Here is a 21,414-nt window from a genome sequence, read left to right as displayed (position 1 = left end):
CACACCTTCAGATCCCAAACAACAAATCAACCTCATTCTTCACCTGCCATCACCTGCTTTTGACGTAAAGGTTCGTCGGCATTGTCCTTTTTTATTCTCGGTCCTTCCTCTTGAGGACATCATCTCCTAGAAATCTCCTGTTCCATCGTCAACCCAAGCATCTCGCTAACACGTCTACCCCTCACTACAGCAGGCCAAGCTATCAAGTCGATCTCACAGATCAATCATATACACAACCAACAACCATCATGTCGGAACCACTCAGCAAGGTCGATTCCGCCGTCCAAGGCTTGTCAAGCTCACCAAAGGAGGAGCACCCAGTCAAGAAGGCTGGCCGACGACAAAGCTCCATCTCACCTGATGTGATGAACATCGCCGACCTCGGTAAGCTTCAGAAGCCTTCGATACCCCTCGCATAGCTCCGAACGATGTCGGCCATGATGTCAATAGCTCTCATACTAACATTGTTTACTCCAGAGGCTCAAGGCATTGAGCTCGAGCTTGCTCCCGAGACCCAGAAGACTGGATGGTACGTGCATCTCATGATACCCCGCACTTTCATCTTGACCTTGAGATGGCATTGTCATGAATCGTTACTGACTTGTTCACTTATAGGAAGATCAACACAAGTCCCAACACTGTTGAGGACCCCGCACTCCTCAAGCTGCCTCTATCAAAACCTCTCATCCGGAAGATCGACCTCCACTTCCCCCTAGGGAAGGAAGTAACAGCCCGAAACCTAAAGGGTGTAACAATCAAGGATGCCCTTGATGCCATCCACAAGGCATACAAGAAGAGAGTAAGTCTTGATGCATAGCCACTTGGGCAAGTCTGGTGCTGACAATATCCCTCCAGTCTGATGATGAACTCGACCAACCCTACCTCGCTGGCTTCGAGTGGGACAAGGAAGAGTCATGGACCCGACTTGTTGTGCATCTCCAGGCCCAGCCCTCAAGCACAGGCGGCGGCCACTCTGGCGGCAAGAAGAAGAAGAACAAGAAGAACGAGGAATAAGTGACTCGACGCCACCCTGATATCTGTTCCAATAGTTCCCTTCATTCTTGTTCGTTTCGCTGGTTTCGTTGCGAGTCGGCGCTCGGGATATTGCGATTAGATATTCTGGCCGGGTCATAATCTGTGCGACGCTGGGAGCGTCGCCTGGTGTACTCCACTACCGTTCTGTTCATCGCTGGTCGATAGATCGGCGCTGCAAGGTTCCATGACGACATGAGCCTTTTACCTAATTGAGAATTCCTCTCGGCATGTTTGTGTCTGCTGCTTCGTGAATGTGAATGTGAATGCCAATGTGAATGCGATTGTGAAAGTTGGGTGTGGAAGTTGAAATTAGCATGCTTGTGTCCACGCCAGAACCCTGCCAGAGTTCGGTTCATTTGGGCCCCACCAACGCTTGTGGTTGTCAACTCAACGCCAATTGTCTTTATCTTATCATGACGATGGCTAACATGGTGGATGGATACCCTGGAGTTGGAGGAGCGGCATAGAGTGATCAACTTTGATTCCGATTCCGCGAACCCCGCGATTCCGCCGTCTGGGGAAACAATCCACACAAGTCCCGTCGTTGCATTGGATTGTTCCGACGGCATGCGACGGAAGAGAGGGGACATGGAGTTCTATCAGAAGCTGTACCGAAATGGCAGGCCATCTGTTAGTACCGTTAGCGGAATCGAGGCGCGCTGCCCCACGGCTAACATCGGGCCGGCCTTGGTCATCCTTTGAAGCTGCAACGCGGAACTGCCGTTGGACGGCTTACACGGCGGCTGGACGTCATGCTCAAAGAAGCTCAAAGCCGTGGTCGCGCAGTTAAAAAGATGGTGTGTGGACGTTCCGGGAGCTGATCCCCTGAGCTCGCCATCACACAGAGTCGACGAACAGATTAAGCTCTACCACAATGCCCGTCACAAACTTTGAGACGAAGGAGAAGTACAGGTATCAGAATGGCTTCAATTGCTACCTAGAGTGAGTATCACATACTGTTTTCTGGCATTGACGCGCTGACTTGTTGGGTAGATCGGAAGCTGTTGAGGGCGCCCTCCCGGTTGGACACAATTCACCTCAGAAGGTGCCGTACGGACTCTACGCCGAGAAGCTATCCGGAACTGCCTTTACGGCGCCGAGAAACGAGAACAAGCAAACATGGCTGTATCGTGTTTTGCCGTCCTGCTCGCACCCTCCGTACGAATATGATACCGAGACGGAGAATGGTTCCAACAAGACCTTGGACGGCGCCGAGGGCAAGCTTCACTACATCCCGAATCAGCTGCGCTGGGATCCCTTCGATCATGACAAGGCTAAGCATCTGGACTTTACCACTGGTCTTAGGTTGGTCGCCGGAGCTGGAGACCCTACCCTGAAGGAGGGACTCGGCATGTACATCTATGCTGCGGGCAAGAGTATGGATGAGAAGACTGCCTTTTACTCGGCTGATGGTGATCTGCTCATCGTCGCGCAAGAGGGAGTTTTGGATATCCGAACCGAGTTTGGATGGCTCCTCGTTCGACCTATGGAGATTGCTGTTATTCCTCGAGGCGTCAAGTATCAGGTTCATCTACCATCTGGCCCTGCTCGTGGTTACGCTCTTGAGCTCTACCAGGGTCATTTCAACCTCCCCGAGCTTGGTCCCATCGGTTCCAATGGCCTCGCCAATGCTCGAGACTTCCAATCGCCCGTTGCTTGCTTCAGTGAGGACTTTGGAGCCACTGCTTCTGAGGGCCCCAACTCATACACCGTTGTGGTCAAGTTCAACAACACACTCTTCAAGACTGTGCAGGCTCATACACCATTCGATGTTGTCGCCTGGCATGGAAACTACTACCCCTTCAAGTACGACCTCGGCCGCTTCAACACCATCGGCACCATCTCGTTCGACCACCCCGATCCCTCCATCTTCACCGTCCTCACAGCGCCGACCAACACACCCGGAACGGCCGTGGCCGACTTTGTCATCTTCCCCCCTCGATGGCTCGTGGGCGAAGACACCTTCCGCCCTCCCTGGTATCACCGCAACACCATGAGCGAGTTCATGGGCCTAATCTGCGGTGGTTACGACGCCAAGCGCGGAGGCTCGGGGGGTTTCGTACCCGGCGGCGCGAGTCTGCACAACGTCATGAGCGGGCACGGGCCGGACGCGGAGAGCGGTGAGGCGGCCCGCAACGCCGAGTTGAAGCCGGCCAAGGTCGGCGGGGGGAGCTGCGCTTTCATGTTTGAGAGTTGTCTGATGGTGGGTGTGACCGAGTGGGGTCTGAAGACGTGTCAGAAGGTGCAGTCGGAATACAATGATCACAGCTGGGGAGGTGTCAAGACGCATTGGAAGTTGCCGGAGGGGTTGAAGGTGAAGCCGCATACTTTGTAGGGACTGAAAATTGGTGTGGTATGAGTGATACCTTGGTACATAGCCTGGATTTTGAATGTTAGTATGGATGAATGAAGCTTGCTGTTTGCTGAATATCGTTTTTATTCGCTTTGTGATTCTTGGTCTATGTCGTCTCTTATGCGCTTCATTGCCCACCAGTTCTCATGAATAGGTTGGATGGTAAATCACGATCCTTGAATTCAGGATCAACGTGATACACCATCTCGTCTCCCTCCGGCTGGAATCCCATCTTGATATATGCCTTGCGCCCCATGCTCGATGCCTCGGTAATGGCCTCCAATCCACCCCGTCGCTTGGCCTCATCAAGGCCCCATTGCACCAACCGCTGAGCAATGCCCTTTCTCTGATGAGCTGGGTCGACGACGCAGAGGTCAAAAACCATGACTGCAGGCGGAGATGCAGTGGCCTTTTCCTTGATGACCTCAATGCGGCGTCCATGTAGCGAGCTGTCCAACTGGACAAGGTAGCGCTGCTCAGCTTTGTTTCCCGGGTAAAGAGTATCCAGATCCATAACCTTGCTAAAGTCCTCAGGCTGAGGATCGCCATAGCCTTCAACAACTGAGCACTGCTGCCAAATAGCGAAACCAGCAATAACACGGCGACCGTCAGCGTCGGCGACAGTGGCCTTGAGAAAAACAGTGTTGAGATCTCCGTCGCGGTTTCGCGTGACCGAAGACCAGCGGTCAACGAGGCGTTTAATACCAGCAGCTTCGCCCTCGGGCGTATCCCACCCTGGGTTCATGGCGATCCAGATGCCATCGCGAGTCTGACGGCCAAAGGCTGCGGCGATGCAGGCAAAGGCTTCGGTAAAGTCCTCGGGGTTTGTGACGGGTTCGACTTGGATATCTGCCATGATTGAAGAAGTTGTAGATTTTAAAAGAGGGATTTGAAGTTCGTGAACTGGCTTTCTTGGCTATTATACTGGTTCCACTTTGTGTGGGTGGGTTATCCATTCTCGTTCGGTGTGAGTAATAAGCAGGAATCGACTTTACCGAAGATGGAGACGAAACCAGCTTCTGATGCTCCATTGTTTGCTATGGAATAACTAGGCCTAAGCGAGATATCGAGCTAATTAATAGGACTGGATTAACGTATATTTATGCTGGTCACGATAGTCAAAGCCGTTGGTTCATGTGTGAGAACCTACAAATGACCGACCATCCAGAGTTCTGCACCTGGAAGAACGAATCTGACCTCTCTATTGGTGGTTTGACTATTGCTGGAAGCTTGTTTAATGATCGGTCATGCACTGGCGATTGCGATTGGGGTTGGGCGCAAATGCTGCTGCCTCTGGTTGGCAGGCTTGAATGATAGAGTGCCCAACTTTCTGAGAGTTCCAAGTTTTCCAACAGCCAATCCAAGTCTATCGGCGCTGCTGGCCATTTCACCACGTAACAATTCTGGGAGAGGGTTGAGTTTACATTGAAGTCAACTTCAATGGGTATCGTTTCTCGTCACCAGATAAGATGCCAGGAACAAATTCCACTTCGATCAAGGCTCAGGTATCCCAGCCAATGCAACAGGATCAAAGGTTGGCATGAAAGTTACTTGACGTTCAAGTGCAGATATGGCAAATTCAATATCTAAATTAAAGCGAATTTAATTCGCAATGAAGCTTAGGGTCGCCTTGAGGTAGGATATTAAGACCTTATCTCCTCTTAATTCCATCATTCGGGCTCGGAAGGGGTTAAATTTGCAGTGAAACGAACGCCACCGGAAAGACCAACCCACTTTTTTCGCGCCAACGGACGCATCGCCCACTTTTCTTCAGCGAATTAACCAGCTAGCCGTGCATGGTTGTTGAGCACCACTTAACAACCCCTTCCTTCTCCTTCTTTGGCTACAATGTGACAGGAGCAACGTCGCCAAAGAAACAGCTCATCATACTAGACGGCGACTATCTGTCGGCCTAGTCTAGATTTATAGCGTTGAATTATGATTCCTCCAGCAGCAGGCTGTCTATGACTGAAGATTCGCCTGCCAATGAACAAGGTGCTCCTCCTTTAATCGACGAAGAAGATCCATTGATACTATACCTAGCCTATGTTCACTATACCTTCTGTGATAGAAAAGCAATATGGATACTGGCCTTCACCGGCCTACGACGGTACTTCACTGCAAACTAAACGCAGCATAGGACTTCCACGTTCAATCCTTGATCGATCGCTGGGTGAGCGATCGATCTCGATGGATTGCACTGCAATTTTAACACGCGCCGAGTCTGAATCTCGGAGTTTGGATGACATAAGGTCTCAAATGCTGACGGTAGGGCTGACGGTTGTTTCACTGCAAGTTTAACCCTCTGGCTTGGTTCTGGAATTTGCCTTCTTTACCCGGTATCACCAAAATGTTGGGTTGATTCCGATAAATGCGGTCTCTTATCTGGAAGTCGAGCAATTATCACTGAGCCTGCGGCATTGACCATGACATGTAAACCAGAATGGGGTACTCAATGATAACTCAGTTAATACCTCTGGATTAATATAGACAAGGTTGACACCACTAGTAAAAGCCGTTGACTTGGATCGTAATTTAAAACAGGGTTATTATGCCGAAGCTAGGGAGTTATCATGGAGTAGCAAAACGTGGGACTGGCAACCTAGGCGGCGACTACGCTCCTACGCTGCAAGCTGAACTCTCTCCAAGATTGCACGATCTGGGAGAGAACCCACCATCGACAATTGGCCAATGGGCGTTTGCTACCCATGAGGCTCTTTTCACTGCAAATTTAACCCCCTCGGGAGCCTGAATGCTGGGGCTCTCGGCTCTAGCGGAATGTGATTCGGTCTTTTTGCTCATCGAAGCATGGGTTCAACGATCGAGTTGCTTCACTGCAAATTTAACCCCTTCCGGGCCCGGATGATGTAGCTCAGAAGACACAAGGTCTCGGAATCCTACCACAAGGCGATCGTGGGCTTCATTTCGAATTAAACCCCCTTTAATTTAGGTCGGGAATTTGCCTTATCTATACTTCCCCGAATGTCAAGTAACTTTTATGCCAAGCTTTGATCCTGCTGTATTGGTTGGGATACCTGAGCTTCGAGGGAATGGCTGCTCAAATGGTAACCATATACCGAAACATATTGCTGATTCTAATAGCCAAAGCCGTTCAAGTTTAGTGTTCGAGAAAATGGCCATGGCTTCTGTGCCTAGTTATGCAAATATGTCCGCAGATGCAACAAGCCTAGAGGGCTTATCAGTGTCCTAGCATTGTAACCTCTCGGGAGCGTTACGTTTTGTCCGGGAACATGAAGTGGAACTGATTGATTCCAGTCACCTGATCCGGTGACTAGAGCTGGTACCCATTGAAGCTGAGTCCACAGTTTAGGTACTCAACCCTTTCCGAGACTTGTTATATGGCGAAATGGTTGGCAGCTGGAGCGTTGATAGACCCAGATTGGCTGGAAAGAACCTGGGACGCCTGCCAACCAGAAGGTAGCATTTGCGCCAACGACAAGAATCGCCCACTCTTTTCACGCTCCTGTTCATGTTCACTGCAAATTTAACACGCCCTGAGGCTGCTACGAGCGACAAGAGCTCAAGCGCGGGTCGTGCACTAATTGTGGATTTGATCTCTCCTGGCTTGATTACTGAATTTGCGTAATTTCCCCGCGCATCGTCTGCTGATAAACTCGGTCTCTATCCTGACTGTTGAGACTGACTCAATAACTGTCTTCTCTTGGCCTCAATGTGACAGGAGCAACTTCTCCAAACAATCAGCTAATCATGGCGGATAGCGCTCCGTCGGTCTGGTCCGGATCCACTACGACGACTTACGATTCATCCAGCGAAGATTCGCTTGCCAACAAACAAGGCGCCCCTCGACTAACGGACGAAGAGGATCCGTTAATACCAAACCCAGCCGATGTTCACCGTACCTTCTGTGATGGAAAGGCAACATGGAATGCTTTCTTGGATGAAGCGAGCAGAATACCTTCAGGTCTCTGGCCAGTAGATGCACTGGACCCATACATCACTTTGGTAGACGTCCCAAGCCTTCCGGAACATCTTCCTCGCAGCGCTTTTCTGTACGGCAGGCCTTGCTGGGAACTGCCCCTCGACATCGGAGGGACAGTGCACGAACAACATCCCGATAGCAATGTAGCCCTCGTCCACGGGTACCGAGCCGGGTTTCGATTAGGGGTAGACAAACCACTCCGTTGCCACATTCGCCCAGATATAGAGTCACGCGACTTAGGTATTGGTTCGGAGACAACCAACAGCCTTGGTGTATTGGTCATGTGCTGGTCATACATCCTTTCAGTTCGACTTCTTGAAATGCAAGGCCGACCGGTACGTTATAATATTAGGGATCGTTTATGGCCCGATACGACCCAGCGCCAAAGGGGAAGTGCGGTTGATCTGGACCTCGAGGGTGCGTCACCCTCGCTCATCAGGTGGCTTTGCGCGATCCTCAGTCCCAAGATGGGTTGGCGAGCCATGGACCTAGGAAAACTACCTCCATGGGCAACGTATTTTAACACGGGTATTAAAATTAGCATCAGAGCATCAGACTCAGTCACAGACATGCGTTTGCCTCCCACCTCTTCTGAAGCTACGGAGCTTCTCATCGAACTATGTCGACTATTCAATCTTGGTGCCGACTCAACAGGAGACTCCAGCCTCCAACCGATGCCTCTCCACGAGGCGTCGTTCATGGCCGCACTTGTAATCCCCTTCTATACCTTTATGAGGCTCCAGCCCCGGCTCCCTCGTCCACATCTCACTGGGCCACAGAAGAATGGCACTTTCAGCTGTTCTCATGAACAGAGCATTCGAGGGTACCTCAGTGATATGCGATATTTCATGGCCCTCAGCGCCTATCCGCCTTCCATTGGCACCATTATATGGAGTATCTTGTGGCAGCCGGACGTTGATTGCAATCTGGTTGGCCCGTGGCTCGCAGCCGTCTTGGACACGTTGGAGCCAGCACTTATTCAGGAACAACTCGAGCTCATAGCAAAAGTCTTTATTTCCCGCCGACCTAGAGTTGCCATTTGGTGGGTGGCTCTCTTCTTGTTGGGCGACCCTACTCTACTTAACTGGATTCAACGATATACAATGACAATGGAAGAGAAGTACGGATCCGGATCACTATCGCCACCAGATCCGATGGTGTCTGCCTGGACTGGATCTAAGCAGTCATTCATGGATCTTGACAAGGATTCTCTCTATACAGAACCCTCTGATCAGGTATCTAGAGCTGATCTACTTCGGTGCCGCTTCGACCTTAAACTTCAGGACTCGGCCAGCGCAACGCTGGCATGGCGACCCTTTGGATACGTACAGAAGGGGCGGGTAGAACTCGAACTTTGGCCGCAACTCGAAACTAAGTATACTCGCAAGTACCACTCATTCACCTGGTACATTAGGAAGAAAGCCATCTCCGACAAGGGCTTTCGGGCATGTACTGGGCGAATGATGAGCAGCATGCCAGACAACTTGGAGATGCGTACCTCGGCCGAGAATGTGGAGAGAGATCACCAAGCCATCAGTGTCCGGCCGTCGAAAAAGTCCACCCTCAAAATGATGTCGTTTCTGGTAGAAGACGCCGCAGGTGGTCGTAACTGGGCGAATGCTGATATGCCGGGAAAGCTTGAGCAGCACCGCTGGCTGCGCGATTGGGAAGGCCTCTACAGCATGGATGAGGAAATCGTGGAACCCGACGAGACGCCGACCAAGCCTGCATCATGGTTCCTTGAGGAATGGATTGAGGGCAAATATTAGTAACAAGAGACGTTGTGGGAGTGATTGATCTGACGCATGGATTGCTCTGGGGTTTAGATCGCATGGCGTTGGGAAAGGAGGTCTAGAGCATGTAGGATGATTCAGATTCGGTAATTATCTCGTTGGTCCCCAATTAATTCTCTTGTCCTCGAAAAGTGCAAACAAGGGCATTTCTATTGTGGCCTAGAAGCCTCGGCTCAGTTGTGGTTCTCCTCTCGCAATTGCCGTCTCTCTCCTCCCCATCGGGGTCTTGGTATTGCCGAATAACCTGGGGTAACCTCGCACTATTTGCCTCAAACAGGGAAGGCGTCCTATAATAGAATCTTCCCGACGGAGTTTACACTCTAAACTCACATCTCAATGGCTATTCTCGCACTATTTCTCTGGAACAGGTCGAGTTTCTATACTGGATAACTATTTCCTTCTTGTTAGGGATGCCTCGCCTTGATGTATTTAAATTATTCCAAATGCCCTCTCGGACTTCTAAGGACGAGTTGTTTCTAAGTCGAACATAAACGAAATCCACCTTTTCTTATAGCATCCTCCTAGAACTTGGGCCAATACGATTACGATCTTCACTCAGGCTCAACTACATTCCCTTGTCTTTGATCTTGACTATACCTTTTCAATTTATTCTGATACTATTAGGTTGTAGACAAGATGGCGGAAATATTCCCTTCCTCCCTGTCTGCTAACAATGCAGTTGCCTACTACAACGGCCGAGTGTATACAATCGACAAGAAGAAGCCATGGGCCGAGGCCTTTATCGTCTCCCCCAACGGCATTTTCGAAGCAGTTGGCAGCGATGTCGAAATCAAAAAGATTGCAACAGAGAGAAGCCTCGTCATGTTCAACCTGCGTCAGAAGTTCATCATGCCGGGTATTCACGACGCCCACACGCACCTGCTGGTGGCTAGCATGCAGGGCTTGAGTGAGGCCCAGATCGGCCACGACGCGAACGAATACACTCTCGCTTCCAAGATTAACGAAGCGCAGTGTGCCTGCTCTTATAACAACGTATTTGGGGACTGGATCGTGGGCAGCTTCTACACTGCCGACTGTTTTCCAAACCAGAAGCCCGATAGGAAGTATCTTGACGAGACTTATCCGGACCAGGCTGTATTTGTTCGGGATGTGAGCGTTCACAATGTTCTGCTCAATACTGCTGCATTGATAAAATGCGGAATCGACCCGGAGAATGCTCAAGACCCGCCTGGCGGTAGGTATGTTCGCCGTCCGGACGGCACGCTTACCGGGGAGCTGGTGGAGAGTGCCCAACTAATGGCCTCTCGTCACCTCGGACGACCTCCACTGGCTTTCGTCAAGGAAGCCCTCCGCTTCGGCATTGAGATGTGCCACCGCTTCGGCGTCACCTCGTGCCAAGAGGCATCGGCGTCGACGGCATATCTGCACGCTGTGAGAGAGCTCGAGGCTGAAAACAACATGGGTATCGATCTGTATACTCACATCGTCTGTCATCACGATTTCCACCTCACCACGTCGGAACCCAGGGTCAGTCTCGAGGCCCTGCTGGATATTTCCGAGGGGTTCCGCAGTAAACACGTCAACACCAGATTCGTCAAGATGTGGCTTGACGGGGCACCTCTACCCCCGAACTTCACGCACTGCAGCCTAAAAGAGGATGGCCAGCCGGACGACTTTCTGCTTATCAACTGGGAGGACCTTTTGAAGAACTTCAAGAGATATGATAGCCGAGGCTTCACAATCAAAGTACACGCCGCCGGTGATGGATCCGCTCGGCGCGTTCTAGACGTTATCGAAGAAGTGCGCAAGTTGAATCCTCATGGCCCGAGGCATGAGATTGCTCACTGTAACTCCGTTCACCCTGGTACGTGAAATCTGGCGTCTTCCCGATTGCACAGGAAGGGAGCATGCAATGTATGAAAAGGGATCACACCTTTGCTAACCATGATTCATTCGAATAGACGACATTCCGCGCATGACGAGACTCCGTGTCACAGGCGAGATGTCGCCTGCCATATTCCATCATGGACTGGAAGCTACCTACCCCGACGTTTTCAGATGGCCGTTCAACGAGCTCATGGCCGACGGGGGTTTGGTCACCATCGGATCCGACTGGGTTCTCACGCCTACCCCGAGCTTGTTCGATGCTCTGGCGTACATAGTTGACAAGCTCGAGTACGCTCCCGGTGGCGAGAGACGACTCGCCGACAGCTCCAAGACCAAGCGAGAGATTGGCGGTGAGATTATTTGCGAGATAATCACCTTGAACGGCGCAAAGGCAGTAGGCGCCGAGATGAGAACGGGGAGCATCGAGGTTGGCAAGCGGGCAAACTTTATCGCGGTTGATAGGGACCTGAGCGAGGGGGAGTTTGCTGGTGCCACTGTTCTCAAGACTTGGTTTGAGGGCAAGATGGTGTATAGCTCGAATGTTACCGGATCTCGAACTTTTTGATAGGTAGTCACTGAAAGATGGAAAGGTCTTGTATTTGACATTGCAAATTGACGGCCTGCCAAGAAGTCGGGCCTCAAATCCATCCATGATTGCCCGTCCAGATCCGACGAGTGTTTTGATTAGGCGTGAAGAAAGCCACCGGGGGCTGTACCCTCTCTTCTGTCTATTCAGGTAGATTCATTTGGCTTCAAGAAAGCCGAATCGCGAGGAGAAGTACAAAAAGAAGGGCGAGGACCGTAAGCCCAACTTGAGTAACACTGTGGGAGGGCGAGAGGCACAAGAGCGTGGCAGCATGGCAATAGGATAGTGGATAGGAGAGACAAGAATCCTCGTCGTAAAATAATCTCTATCATTTTGGGTCGTAACTATAGTCTATGCCATTATCATCCAGTCCCCATCCCCGGCTATGCTACACTAAACCAGCCTGCTGGTCCTCCTCATCCCCCCCCCGTTTTCCCTATTATTTTCCTACATGAGATCGCCAAGACGCAGCTCGTCGGTAATACTTCGACCCTTCATAGTCAACCTCCTCATTTTCCCACCGCGCTGGCGAGTAGGTGTTGTCCTGAGTGTTCAGGCGCACAGCATTAGGGCGGCTGGGCCGAACATCATCTTCATCGTCGGAATCATCGCGGTCGTGCTCGTAGTCAGACATCTCATCCTCCGCATCACGAGTAGATTTGCCATATTTAGAGTTAGGCACAGGTTGGTTGCGGGGTGCGCCCTTTGAGGTCTTTGATGGCTCGAGATTCAACTCTAGGTCAGAGAGGTCGAGTTCAGGTAGCATCGGCTGAGAGGATGAGTTCCGCGAGTGACCGGTAACAGGAGCCGGTTGCCAGTTAGTCTTGGCAATAACCTCTTGCTGTCTGGGTTCCGTGCTCGTCGGTTGCATATCTTCTGTGTCCACCCGACGAAGTTGAGAGGAAACGAGGAATCCAAGGCCTCCACCAGCTGCAAGTACAGCAGCACGATCGACCTTGCCACCCTGCTGAGTGGGTGCAGGATTACCGCCTTGCTCTGACTTTGTATCCTCCTCCTCGTAATCCTCGGGCTTTGCTCTCCGCTCCGTAGCAGGCAAGCTTCCAGATCTAGGGGCAGAGGCGGTAGGAGCACCTTGCATATGGCCAGGAAGAAGAACCATAGGGAGACCTGCCATGGGGGCTGAGACTGGTCGCCTCGACCGTGCTGGCGCCTCCAGGTTGGCTTTTATATGGGCCTCGGGCTCGATAGCGGAAGGCGGCTCGATCTCGACTTCTGGTGGCTGCTGTTGCTGCACTGGCCTGACGAATGGCGACCCATGCCCACTTGAAGGAAAGCTCTCAGGAGTCCCAGGCTTCGAAACGGGAGGTGTCTGCTTTTGAAATGATGCTACACGGCGGTGTGGCGCTGCTGGTCGCTCGGGGGGGAGATGCTGAGAAACTGACGAGGCCTCGAAGCCTTCGAGACCCAACAAGGAGGGCATGCTGTTGTTGGACTGGCCCATAATACCGCCTGCGGGCATCGAATGTCTATAGTTGTTCTGATTAAAAGCCCCGGTGTCCAGACATCCAAGCCCGGGTATCATGCTAGGTGGGTGGGCTATCTGGGGCTGAGCAGGCTTGAAAGGCTGGAAGGTCTTTGTCGAAGCCGCCATCGACGGTGCCTGTGTCGCACCCGAATAAGGAACATAGGTCGTCTGCTCTGGCGTAAAATCGGCTGGGATTGACTGGTAGTAGCTCCAGCTCTTTCTGTGGTCTTTGGAGTTTGTCACTCCAAGACTTGACGGCGCCGGTCCAGGCCATGCCACAAATGCCTTTTCGGATGAAGGGCGGCTGGCGGTGACGCCAAGCTCTCCCTCCAATTCGGCAATTAGTGCAGATGTGAATGCATTTTCGTCCTTGTGTTCGCGGGTTCCATCTGTCGATGATGTTGTCGAATGTGCCCGTTCGCGAGCCCCATGGCCTACGGCTAGGCTCTGAGGCGGGGTATTAAATCCAGGAACTAAGCTCAATGGTACCGCGGTCGATTGGGGCTTTGGTTGAACTGGTTCCTTGCGTGTTATCGTCTTGGGCAGTTCTGACCCAGACCGGGGACGTTCTCGGAACTCGGAGACGTGAGCATTCAGAAAGCTAAGAGCATCGTGACCGCTTTTATCGACTTCTGGGCTCATACCAGGGCTCCACGAGACAGCACGAGGCCTTGAGCTTGAGGGAGCCAGTGAATTGCTGCCGGTGTTTATATGCAGCTTAGGGGGCTGTTGCTTTACATGGTGTCCCGACCCATCATGTTGGATTCGCAGTGTCGGTAAATCTGTGTTGGATGACGAAGTCGTGATGTATGAGCGTCGCCTAAAGTCTATTGAAGCTGGGAATGGTTCCGTGTCGGATGTCGAGGTCGTACCCTCGGGGGCGTACGGCTGATAAGCCTTGAACGACACTGGAGCGGCGGAGCTCATGTTGCATGAGACATGGGGTGAGTTTGAATCTGTAGAGAGAAAAGCGAGGAGAATAGGATTTGGGTCGGGCTCAAAGGTCTATTTCATATACGGGAACACAAAGAGGCGTAGTTAATAAGGGTCTATTCCCGCTGACGGCGCCAGGATTATTAGCTCTAGCATCGCCGCGTTTCCCTCCAGTTGGGAACGGATATGGGCTCCGTGCGGATGGGCTCTAGACGTTGGATCCCGTCTCACGCACACGCACACAGCCGAATCATCCCTGTCATCTGGCTTGGCTGACTGCAGACGCCATGTAGTGGATGTGGATGCTGCCAGCCTGTCACGATCCTTCATGAACTGGCATCTATTTTTCCTCTTTGGTAGCGTATAGATAGGGTGACATGTCCTGTTCGTCATGACCGCAAATTGAGCATACGACATGAGCTTCGTAGAATATTCCATTCTTAGATGGAGTACGCTTTTACGAGGAACTGGCCCACTGTCTTCAGCCACCCCCATGGCTGGTTCTGCATGCACAGGGCCACGGGATAAATCCCTGTATCTTCACCAATTATAGCCAGAAGGAGACTCACAACTGCTTCTCAAAGTGCAAGAAAGAAACGGTTGCCGATGCCATGTTGGTGGTTCTAAGTCAAATGCCGACAGCCGGATTAGACGTCCACTAGCCACAATGTAAGACAACCATGACAGCCCGCTATTTGAAATATTGAGAGGGTTGCTCTGCTTTGTCAGGTCTCGGTTAAAAATAAACACAGCCCATGCCCATGCGCAGCCAAGCCACCTGCTGCGCGTTTTCCCCATAGACTGACGAAATCCCGCCTTTTCGCAGCGGCTGGTATCCGTGGCCGCGCCTATTGGTGTCCGGCTCGTCTAGCCCCGAGTAGTATTGACGCCGAGGGCGGGCTTGTCTGGTTCCGTTGGCCGCGGGTGTGACAAGCGCTTCAGCCCCGACTTTTGGTGTTGTCTTGAAGGTGCATCGCAGGCTGAGCGCACGTGAGTCGTTAACAAACTTGGGCGTTTTGTGGCTAACTTGTTACATTAGTCCTGGCAAGCCCAGTTGTGCGCAGCAGCTCCCTCGATGTGGACGGAACGGGACGAAACGATCATCCTTCGCGCACGAGTGTGCCTTGGGCTTGATGGAAGTGTACGCGAAAAAGGTATCGGACCTGCCTGACCTTATCTTAAGGTTAAATCGACTAGTTTCTGGGGCTGGATCCCAATAGACCAGGGATGGGGAAGTCCAGACTCCATTCCTGCATCTCAGCTCGGCGACTTGGAAAATCAGGCTCTGAGCTGAGACATCATCTCAACCCTACAGAGACGCAAACAGACAGACACGCGATGTAAGGAGAATGTCGACTCGAGACGGCTCGGCTCAGCCTCGATCAAGAATCCCCAAGGCTCTATTTCCAGAAGTGCCTTGCATCGGCTGCAGCCCTATGGATGGTGTTCCCCTCGGCGTTCTTGGTGGAGGCTATGCCAATCCTCCATCACACACACACAATCAAGAGTCTAGAGCCTGCTTCTCTAGCCGAGAAGCTTGCAGCCAAACAACCGCCCCCAAGGCTCCATAATACTGCACAGGGCTTTCTCCCAAGGCTCTGAACTATTTCATTTGAGGCCATATTGACCAGGCTGTGGCGTTTTTCAGCTCTTCCCCCCTGCGTAGGACCTCTGTAGGACTATAATAAAGCAAACATGTCCCGCCGATTGATCCCCAGCAAGGCTGCGATACACATCCTCCTCCTTCGACATCATGGGCCACAGGTGCGCAGGCTACTACGTGAACTGCACGCTCCAGTTTGGGCAGGATGGAAGCGTGAGCAGCGTTGGAAATGTCACTCGCGGCGAGTTCAAACCCAACGCTGATGTCGCGGGGATTGGCGTGAGTCTCTTTTGGCCAAGATCTGGGGTTTGTCTGGGCATTGAAACTGACAAGAGGCTTAGACTGTCTTGGCTTTGGTTATTCCCACTGGGTTTGGCCTATTCGTGAGCTTGATCATTGGCATGGCCTTGATCCTCGATCGCGTCCCGGGCGTTTATCGATTTCTTCGCAGGTGAGAAGGTTTCTGAAAGGATGAGTAGAAGACAGTGCTGATCACTTTATAGACGTCCTGTCCTGCGAAATCTCGTTCCTAGCCCGAATCAAATTCCCGTCGAGCTTCCAGCCGACAGCCAGCCCTTGATACACCACGCGAATTCGTCGACCACATTAGCATCGAACACAGGCTACGAGCAAGTCCCCCTTCAGGACAACCCAGAACACTCTCCCGAGCATTCACAAACCGAAAGGGGGTCTGCTGCAACATATTACGATGATCACCCAGAAAGACCCGAGCGTCGCGCCCAGCGACCGGCTCACGCAAGAAGTTCTCATAGTCAATGGAGGGGATCCCGACCAAAGGGCACAATCTACTACCGTCCCATCACACAGAGAAACGTTGAACAGGCGGTAGCAAAGCCATCGGTATCGGCTACAAAAAAGCGAAGCACCATCATGATCAGTCTGTCTCAACTTCAAGACTTTTCAGACCGAAACACTCTCTCAGAGACACGATACGACATGTTGGAAGCCATCATGCTCTGCATCCCTGATTCGCAGATCCTCATCGCTCTAGCTCTCGGCCTGAGCTTTGCATCCCGGAGCAAATGCACAACTTCACAGTACCACATGAACGTCGTCGTTTGGCTGAGTCTGATTGCTTGTACAAACTTTCTCCTAGCTTTTACGCTGGTGCGCAACTTTTGGCGCTCAAAGCCGGCGGGAATCATTAGAATCTGCTGCTTCACGGGGGTATTGATCTTTCTGATGTTTGTGTTTATCTGGCAACGCAGAACTGGCTGGACGACTGAATCTTGGCCTCCGGACGAAAGAAAGGATAGCTTGATCTTGTTCAACGCCATCTGTTTCATGCAGGAGCAGAGTCTGCGCAACTTTACGAGTCTCTCCGATAATCAGTACAGCAAAGTCGGCAAGCTTGTCTCGACCAGCCAACCCTTTTCAGAGCTGGACTTGTTGTCATATCTAATCATCTGCATCATCTTTGTGATCACTCTGATCATCAGAGTTTACCAGTTCTTCAAGTTCCGCACAAACGGACCCCCTCGAGGATCCCATACCGACGACGAGACCAAAGGGCTTCGAAGCCTTCCCGCCAAGACATGGCTCATCATGGCATGGTGGCTCGTCTCGTGGCTCTGCTGCGGCCTCATCTACATCATCGCGACGCGTCGTATTTTTCACCTAAGGAGCTGGATCGCTGATTCAAATTGGATGGAGTCGGATGAGTTTTCGTCCAACCCTGAGAACGACGTGCGTGGGTTTGGTCAGGTCACGCCGCTTGTAGCGACGGGGGCTATTATTCTTGCTGCGATGGACACGATGAAGCCTCGGTGGGTTTTACTAGACACTTTTCTTTTGGGGAGTTTTTGCTAATTGTTTACACAGATATGTGACGTGCAAGATAGTGGAAGAAGAGCCTGTGCAGGACAATCATGACAATGGGGAGGCATAGCGAGATAATGGTCGCTACGATAGGACGTACAAGACACCTTCACCCCTTAGGCAGCTCGATCCACGGGCGGCTTTCTGTCTATGGGTGGATGAGCATGTTGACTTGGTTATACGGCGTATGGCGTTGGTGAGGGTATTGTAGTATGGATGATGGGCATTTAGTTAAAGCGCCCGTTAGCAATAGAAACGAACAGTCACAGTTTCTTAGCAGGACATCATTTATGTCCAACCAATGTTAAATAAGCTCGGAAACTCCCAAGGTCACGAGAATTCCATTCCTCTACTCCTTGCTGCTTTTCTGTACAAGAACGGCACAAGTTTGAAACTATTCGTGATAGCGTCCTTCAAAAACTTTGAGCTGTACTATAACGGGGCATGCCCGTTGGGCGGTTCTGATTTCCTCATTGAACCCACTTCGGGAATCTTCACCTGCATATAATCCTTCTACCGAGCTGACGGGCCTGCAACCATGTCCGTCAAGTCGCCAAGAGCTGATTACGCGGAGGAGGAGGTCTCCGGACACCTCGGGTTGAACCCCGCAAAATGGGATCTCGAACTGAAGAAGCGAGGCAAGATCGCGCCCATATTCTACTGGCTTCCCTGCTAATAAATAAGGGCAATATCCCCGCTAAAACCCAGACAATAGCGTCTTGTTCTGGTCTTGGTTCGGCAAAACTTCATTCTTAGCAAGCTCGTGCAAAAGCCGAAGGGATGTTTTTGCATGTGACAGGCAGAAAGAAGGGAATGACTTTCTGACTGCGCCGCGTTAGTTGAAAGGGCTCACGTGGGACGGTTTCGGACGGGAGGACTTGAGTAATTCGTGGCTCTTTCCGTTTTCGAATCTGATTTCCATCTGCCTTCATCACTCTTTTTTACTTCATTCCTTTTGATCCGGTCAGGTGAAAAAAGTGTTTCTTGTTTGCGAGACATGCTGCTCAAGAGGGCCCTGGAGTCACAAGAGTCTCTGACGTCGCGGGGCACACTTCCAGAAGGTACATGGCCTAAAGTACCTGGGGTACAGTAATGACGCCTGGATATCGCCCAGTGGCTTACAGTGGGTAGCAGCACCTAACAAGGACGGTAGACTTTGAGGCCGTGTAGATGGCTGCCTTTGTGAGTTGTCTCTTTCATGAATGTCATCATCATTATCAACACCACGACTGCCATCTTTTCCCTCCCTCTTCACTTCTTCCTCTTCAACCCCTTGTCGTTCCCCCAGTCTATCCCGTCGGCACGGACAGCCCTAGCAGGCCCCATCAGCTAAAAGTGGCGCCCCCCATGACATAAACCGTCCCCAAGCTCTTTATTAGCCTCCACTGTTAGTGACTCGATTTGTGACCCTCTGACGTCGCGACACGGCCTGGCTGAGTTCACGGAACCGAGTGAGCACGGGGCGAGAGAACACTTCTCCCTCTCTCTGTCTTGCTGTCTCGGATCCATCGGCGATAGCTTCACTTCATCTCTGGAATCTGCTACTGACTGTTCAACCATCCTAGGATACCCCTTGGCTGTCCCATCTTGGATCGTCGCCCATGTCTTCCCGCGACGATGCCTCCCTCGGCGCATCGCCTCCCTCCTACGAATCCCATCCCTCGACTGGCGGCGCGCCTCCGACCTATGCGACTTTCTCACCCGTAACCCTTTCCGCAAATACTCCTTCTCGATCCTCCCGTCGATCAACCATCCTTGTCCATCACAAGAGCCCGCTGCTCCTTGCCACTCCGCCTCAGATCACCCGAGCCCTTGCCTACAGTCACCCCTTTATACTCCCGTTAAACAACCTAGCGGGGCTGCTCACCTGGAGCACTGGAGATCCATGGCAGAGCTTCCTATTAGTCTGCTTCTTCTGGGCCGTCGTTCTCTATGGAGATGTGGTAGTCACATGGGCCGGGCCTGTCATGGTAGGCGTGGCCCTTATTGCTGGCATGTACGGCCGAAGATACAGTCCTCTCAGTAGTAGTGGGTGGGCCGAACCTCGAAGCCAACACAGAGATGCTGCGTCTCAAGGCGCAACTCAGACCGGTGAGGCCAGCCACCAAAAGGGGAAGCCCAGCGTCAGCGAGAAGCAGTCGAAGCATGTTAGGGGAAACTCCGAAGTCACCAATACCAAGCACCAAAAGACGTTGGATGAGATTGTCGAAACAGTCAAAGAGTTCACAGGGAGATGCAATGTCCTCCTGGAGCCTCTCCTTGACATGACGGATTTTCTCAGCACCCAGAGAACACCGACCAGTGCTACGACTCGACCAGCCGTGACCGTCATCTTCATGCGCCTCCTCATAATTACACCCATTTGGATCGCCTTGACTGTTCCACCATGGAGGGTCATCACTACGAGGCGGGTTATACTAGTCGCTGGCACAATCATCTTGACATGGCATGCAAGAGTTATGAGGGTCTCTAGGGCTATCCTTTGGAGAAGCTCCATGGTGCGGCGGGTTGCGGCCGGAATCACCGGACTTCAGTTTGACACACCCGAAAAGCCATTCCGAAAAGAATTGGCAGTGGCTGCCACCAAGGGCTCAGAACGTGTGGCTCAAGAGTCGGAACTTACAAAGGCTCTGGGCAAGTCTTCAAGCTTTTCAACAAACCATGGACGAAGGAACGGCCACGCCAAGACTGCAGGTGTCAAGTTCACGTTTATCATCTACGAGAATCAACGACGTTGGCTAGGTCTCGGGTGGACGAACAACCTTTTCGCATATGAACGACCTGCGTGGACAGACGAGCATAATAATCCGGTACCTGCAAAGGATGACTTTGAGTTACCCGAGGTGGAAGATGGGAGCCGTATGGAGTGGCGATGGGTTCAGAGTGGCCGTTGGCGCGTTGATGGAGTTACCGACGATCAAGGGGCCATCGACTATGATGGAGAAGAGGGTAAGAATGGATGGATCTTTTACGACAACAAGGTAAGCAAGGGCAAGTAATTCAGTATGAACGATGGTGCTGACCCTCGCAGTGGCAAAACGGACAGCGAGGCCAGGATGGTTGGAGCCGATGGACGAGACGACGGAAGTGGTATCGTGATGCCGAGTTGGTTGAAGTGGACCAGTCACAGGATGCTCACGCCGGTGATGCGGTAGAAGCCAAGGACTCTCCCACAGTGGCCAATGTAAGGACTCAACAATACAACTCGAGCAACGAAACCATGGTTCCCACACGACCCGACGCGGCCGACCAGGCCCAAGCCCACGCCGAGGACCTCAGCATCGATGACGCGAGTTCCAAAGCAGCAGACGATTCCCTGTCAGTACACTCGACATCTTCAAGATCATTCTTCCGGTCGCCATTAATGCGGAAGCGTGTCGCTGACCGATCCGTCACGGATAAAGAACGTACTAGGAGGGCCAGTAGGACTAGCAGCTTGTACAACGACGATGACGCGAGCGGCCTTGGAGCATCCCTTGCACTGGAGATCCAGAAACAGGGCAAACCAGGTGGACAGTGGGGGATTGGTGACGAGGCACGAATGAGTCTTGAGTGACGAGACGACGGGTATTTGACAGCGGCATTACCATGACCAGGTCATTGGCGTTGACGGGTTTTTGCAGGCGAGTTTGTTTTATTATCTGGGTCGACGGTGCTTTGCAGGTAATTCTGAACTGTGGTTCACAGGCGCGAATGATTCATTGGTACTTACGGCTAGGTACGAGGGAACGGCGTATGAAAGGTTGTCTAGGGCGATGGATGGACGGACGGGTGTAAGATAACGACGGAAAGGGGAGGATATGACGAATACCAAGTCTTTGATTGACTACATTTCTGTTACAGGACAAAGGAAACAGCATTAGGTGTCCCTTGGCACAGCCATGGCCTCATGACGGCCTACTGGTGATGACCATGTCTAGAGTCTAGAACAAAGAAAGGGCTCATGGTGCGACTCAACGATGGCGCCTCTAGGGATA

The 21,414-nt window shown here is 51.9% G+C and overlaps 8 protein-coding genes across 8 annotated transcripts; 6 read left to right on the top strand and 2 right to left on the bottom strand.

Moving 5' to 3' along the window:
* Window positions 1–12: 12 nt before the first annotated feature.
* Window positions 13–1,263, top strand: NECHADRAFT_67101 (uncharacterized protein). The gene is made up of 4 exons (XM_003052934.1): window positions 13–384; window positions 478–529; window positions 616–799; window positions 856–1,263. The coding sequence occupies exons 1-4, from the start codon at window positions 249–251 to the stop codon at window positions 1,012–1,014; spliced, it is 531 nt and encodes a 176-aa protein (XP_003052980.1). The 5' UTR covers window positions 13–248; the 3' UTR covers window positions 1,015–1,263.
* A 612-nt stretch (window positions 1,264–1,875) lies between these two features.
* Window positions 1,876–3,463, top strand: NECHADRAFT_67097 (uncharacterized protein). Its single transcript, XM_003052933.1, has 2 exons — window positions 1,876–1,977; window positions 2,029–3,463. Exons 1-2 carry the CDS (start codon window positions 1,910–1,912, stop codon window positions 3,368–3,370), a joined length of 1,410 nt encoding a protein of 469 aa, XP_003052979.1. The 5' UTR covers window positions 1,876–1,909; the 3' UTR covers window positions 3,371–3,463.
* A 52-nt stretch (window positions 3,464–3,515) lies between these two features.
* Window positions 3,516–4,244, bottom strand: NECHADRAFT_36686 (uncharacterized protein; the record flags this gene model as incomplete). Its single annotated transcript, XM_003052454.1, has 1 exon — window positions 3,516–4,244. One exon carries the CDS (start codon window positions 4,242–4,244, stop codon window positions 3,516–3,518), a length of 729 nt encoding a protein of 242 aa, XP_003052500.1.
* Window positions 4,245–7,117: 2,873 nt separating this feature from the next.
* Window positions 7,118–9,118, top strand: NECHADRAFT_77536 (uncharacterized protein; the record flags this gene model as incomplete). Its single annotated transcript, XM_003052932.1, has 2 exons — window positions 7,118–7,684; window positions 7,730–9,118. 2 exons carry the CDS (start codon window positions 7,118–7,120, stop codon window positions 9,116–9,118), a joined length of 1,956 nt encoding a protein of 651 aa, XP_003052978.1.
* A 660-nt stretch (window positions 9,119–9,778) lies between these two features.
* On the top strand, window positions 9,779–11,555 carry NECHADRAFT_77535 (uncharacterized protein; the record flags this gene model as incomplete). Its single annotated transcript, XM_003052931.1, has 2 exons — window positions 9,779–10,967; window positions 11,065–11,555. The coding sequence occupies 2 exons, from the start codon at window positions 9,779–9,781 to the stop codon at window positions 11,553–11,555; spliced, it is 1,680 nt and encodes a 559-aa protein (XP_003052977.1).
* A 460-nt stretch (window positions 11,556–12,015) lies between these two features.
* NECHADRAFT_77534 (uncharacterized protein) lies at window positions 12,016–14,608 on the bottom strand (the record flags this gene model as incomplete). The annotated part of the gene is made up of 3 exons (XM_003052453.1): window positions 12,016–14,067; window positions 14,227–14,527; window positions 14,565–14,608. 3 exons carry the CDS (start codon window positions 14,606–14,608, stop codon window positions 12,016–12,018), a joined length of 2,397 nt encoding a protein of 798 aa, XP_003052499.1.
* A 1,140-nt stretch (window positions 14,609–15,748) lies between these two features.
* NECHADRAFT_77533 (uncharacterized protein) lies at window positions 15,749–17,507 on the top strand (the record flags this gene model as incomplete). Its single annotated transcript, XM_003052930.1, has 4 exons — window positions 15,749–15,877; window positions 15,940–16,049; window positions 16,102–17,385; window positions 17,441–17,507. The coding sequence occupies 4 exons, from the start codon at window positions 15,749–15,751 to the stop codon at window positions 17,505–17,507; spliced, it is 1,590 nt and encodes a 529-aa protein (XP_003052976.1).
* A 1,531-nt stretch (window positions 17,508–19,038) lies between these two features.
* NECHADRAFT_77532 (uncharacterized protein) lies at window positions 19,039–20,993 on the top strand (the record flags this gene model as incomplete). Its single annotated transcript, XM_003052929.1, has 2 exons — window positions 19,039–20,418; window positions 20,469–20,993. The coding sequence occupies 2 exons, from the start codon at window positions 19,039–19,041 to the stop codon at window positions 20,991–20,993; spliced, it is 1,905 nt and encodes a 634-aa protein (XP_003052975.1).
* Window positions 20,994–21,414: the final 421 nt, after the last annotated feature.

Source organism: Fusarium vanettenii, assembly GCF_000151355.1.
Source record: "Fusarium vanettenii 77-13-4 chromosome 3 genomic scaffold NECHAsca_2_chr3_3_0, whole genome shotgun sequence".
Classification (NCBI taxonomy): domain Eukaryota; kingdom Fungi; phylum Ascomycota; class Sordariomycetes; order Hypocreales; family Nectriaceae; genus Fusarium; species Fusarium vanettenii.
This window is presented reverse-complemented; position numbering and strand designations above follow the sequence as displayed.

Coding starts and splice junctions, on each gene's coding strand:
- NECHADRAFT_67097 (XM_003052933.1), top strand. CDS start 1,910: ATGCCCGTCACAAACTTTGAGACGAAGGAGAAGTACAGGTATCAGAAT. Junction 1,978..2,028: donor GGCTTCAATTGCTACCTAGA/GTGAGTATCACA, acceptor CTTGTTGGGTAG/ATCGGAAGCTGTTGAGGGCG.
- NECHADRAFT_67101 (XM_003052934.1), top strand. CDS start 249: ATGTCGGAACCACTCAGCAAGGTCGATTCCGCCGTCCAAGGCTTGTCA. Junction 385..477: donor GATGAACATCGCCGACCTCG/GTAAGCTTCAGA, acceptor TGTTTACTCCAG/AGGCTCAAGGCATTGAGCTC. Junction 800..855: donor ACAAGGCATACAAGAAGAGA/GTAAGTCTTGAT, acceptor ATATCCCTCCAG/TCTGATGATGAACTCGACCA.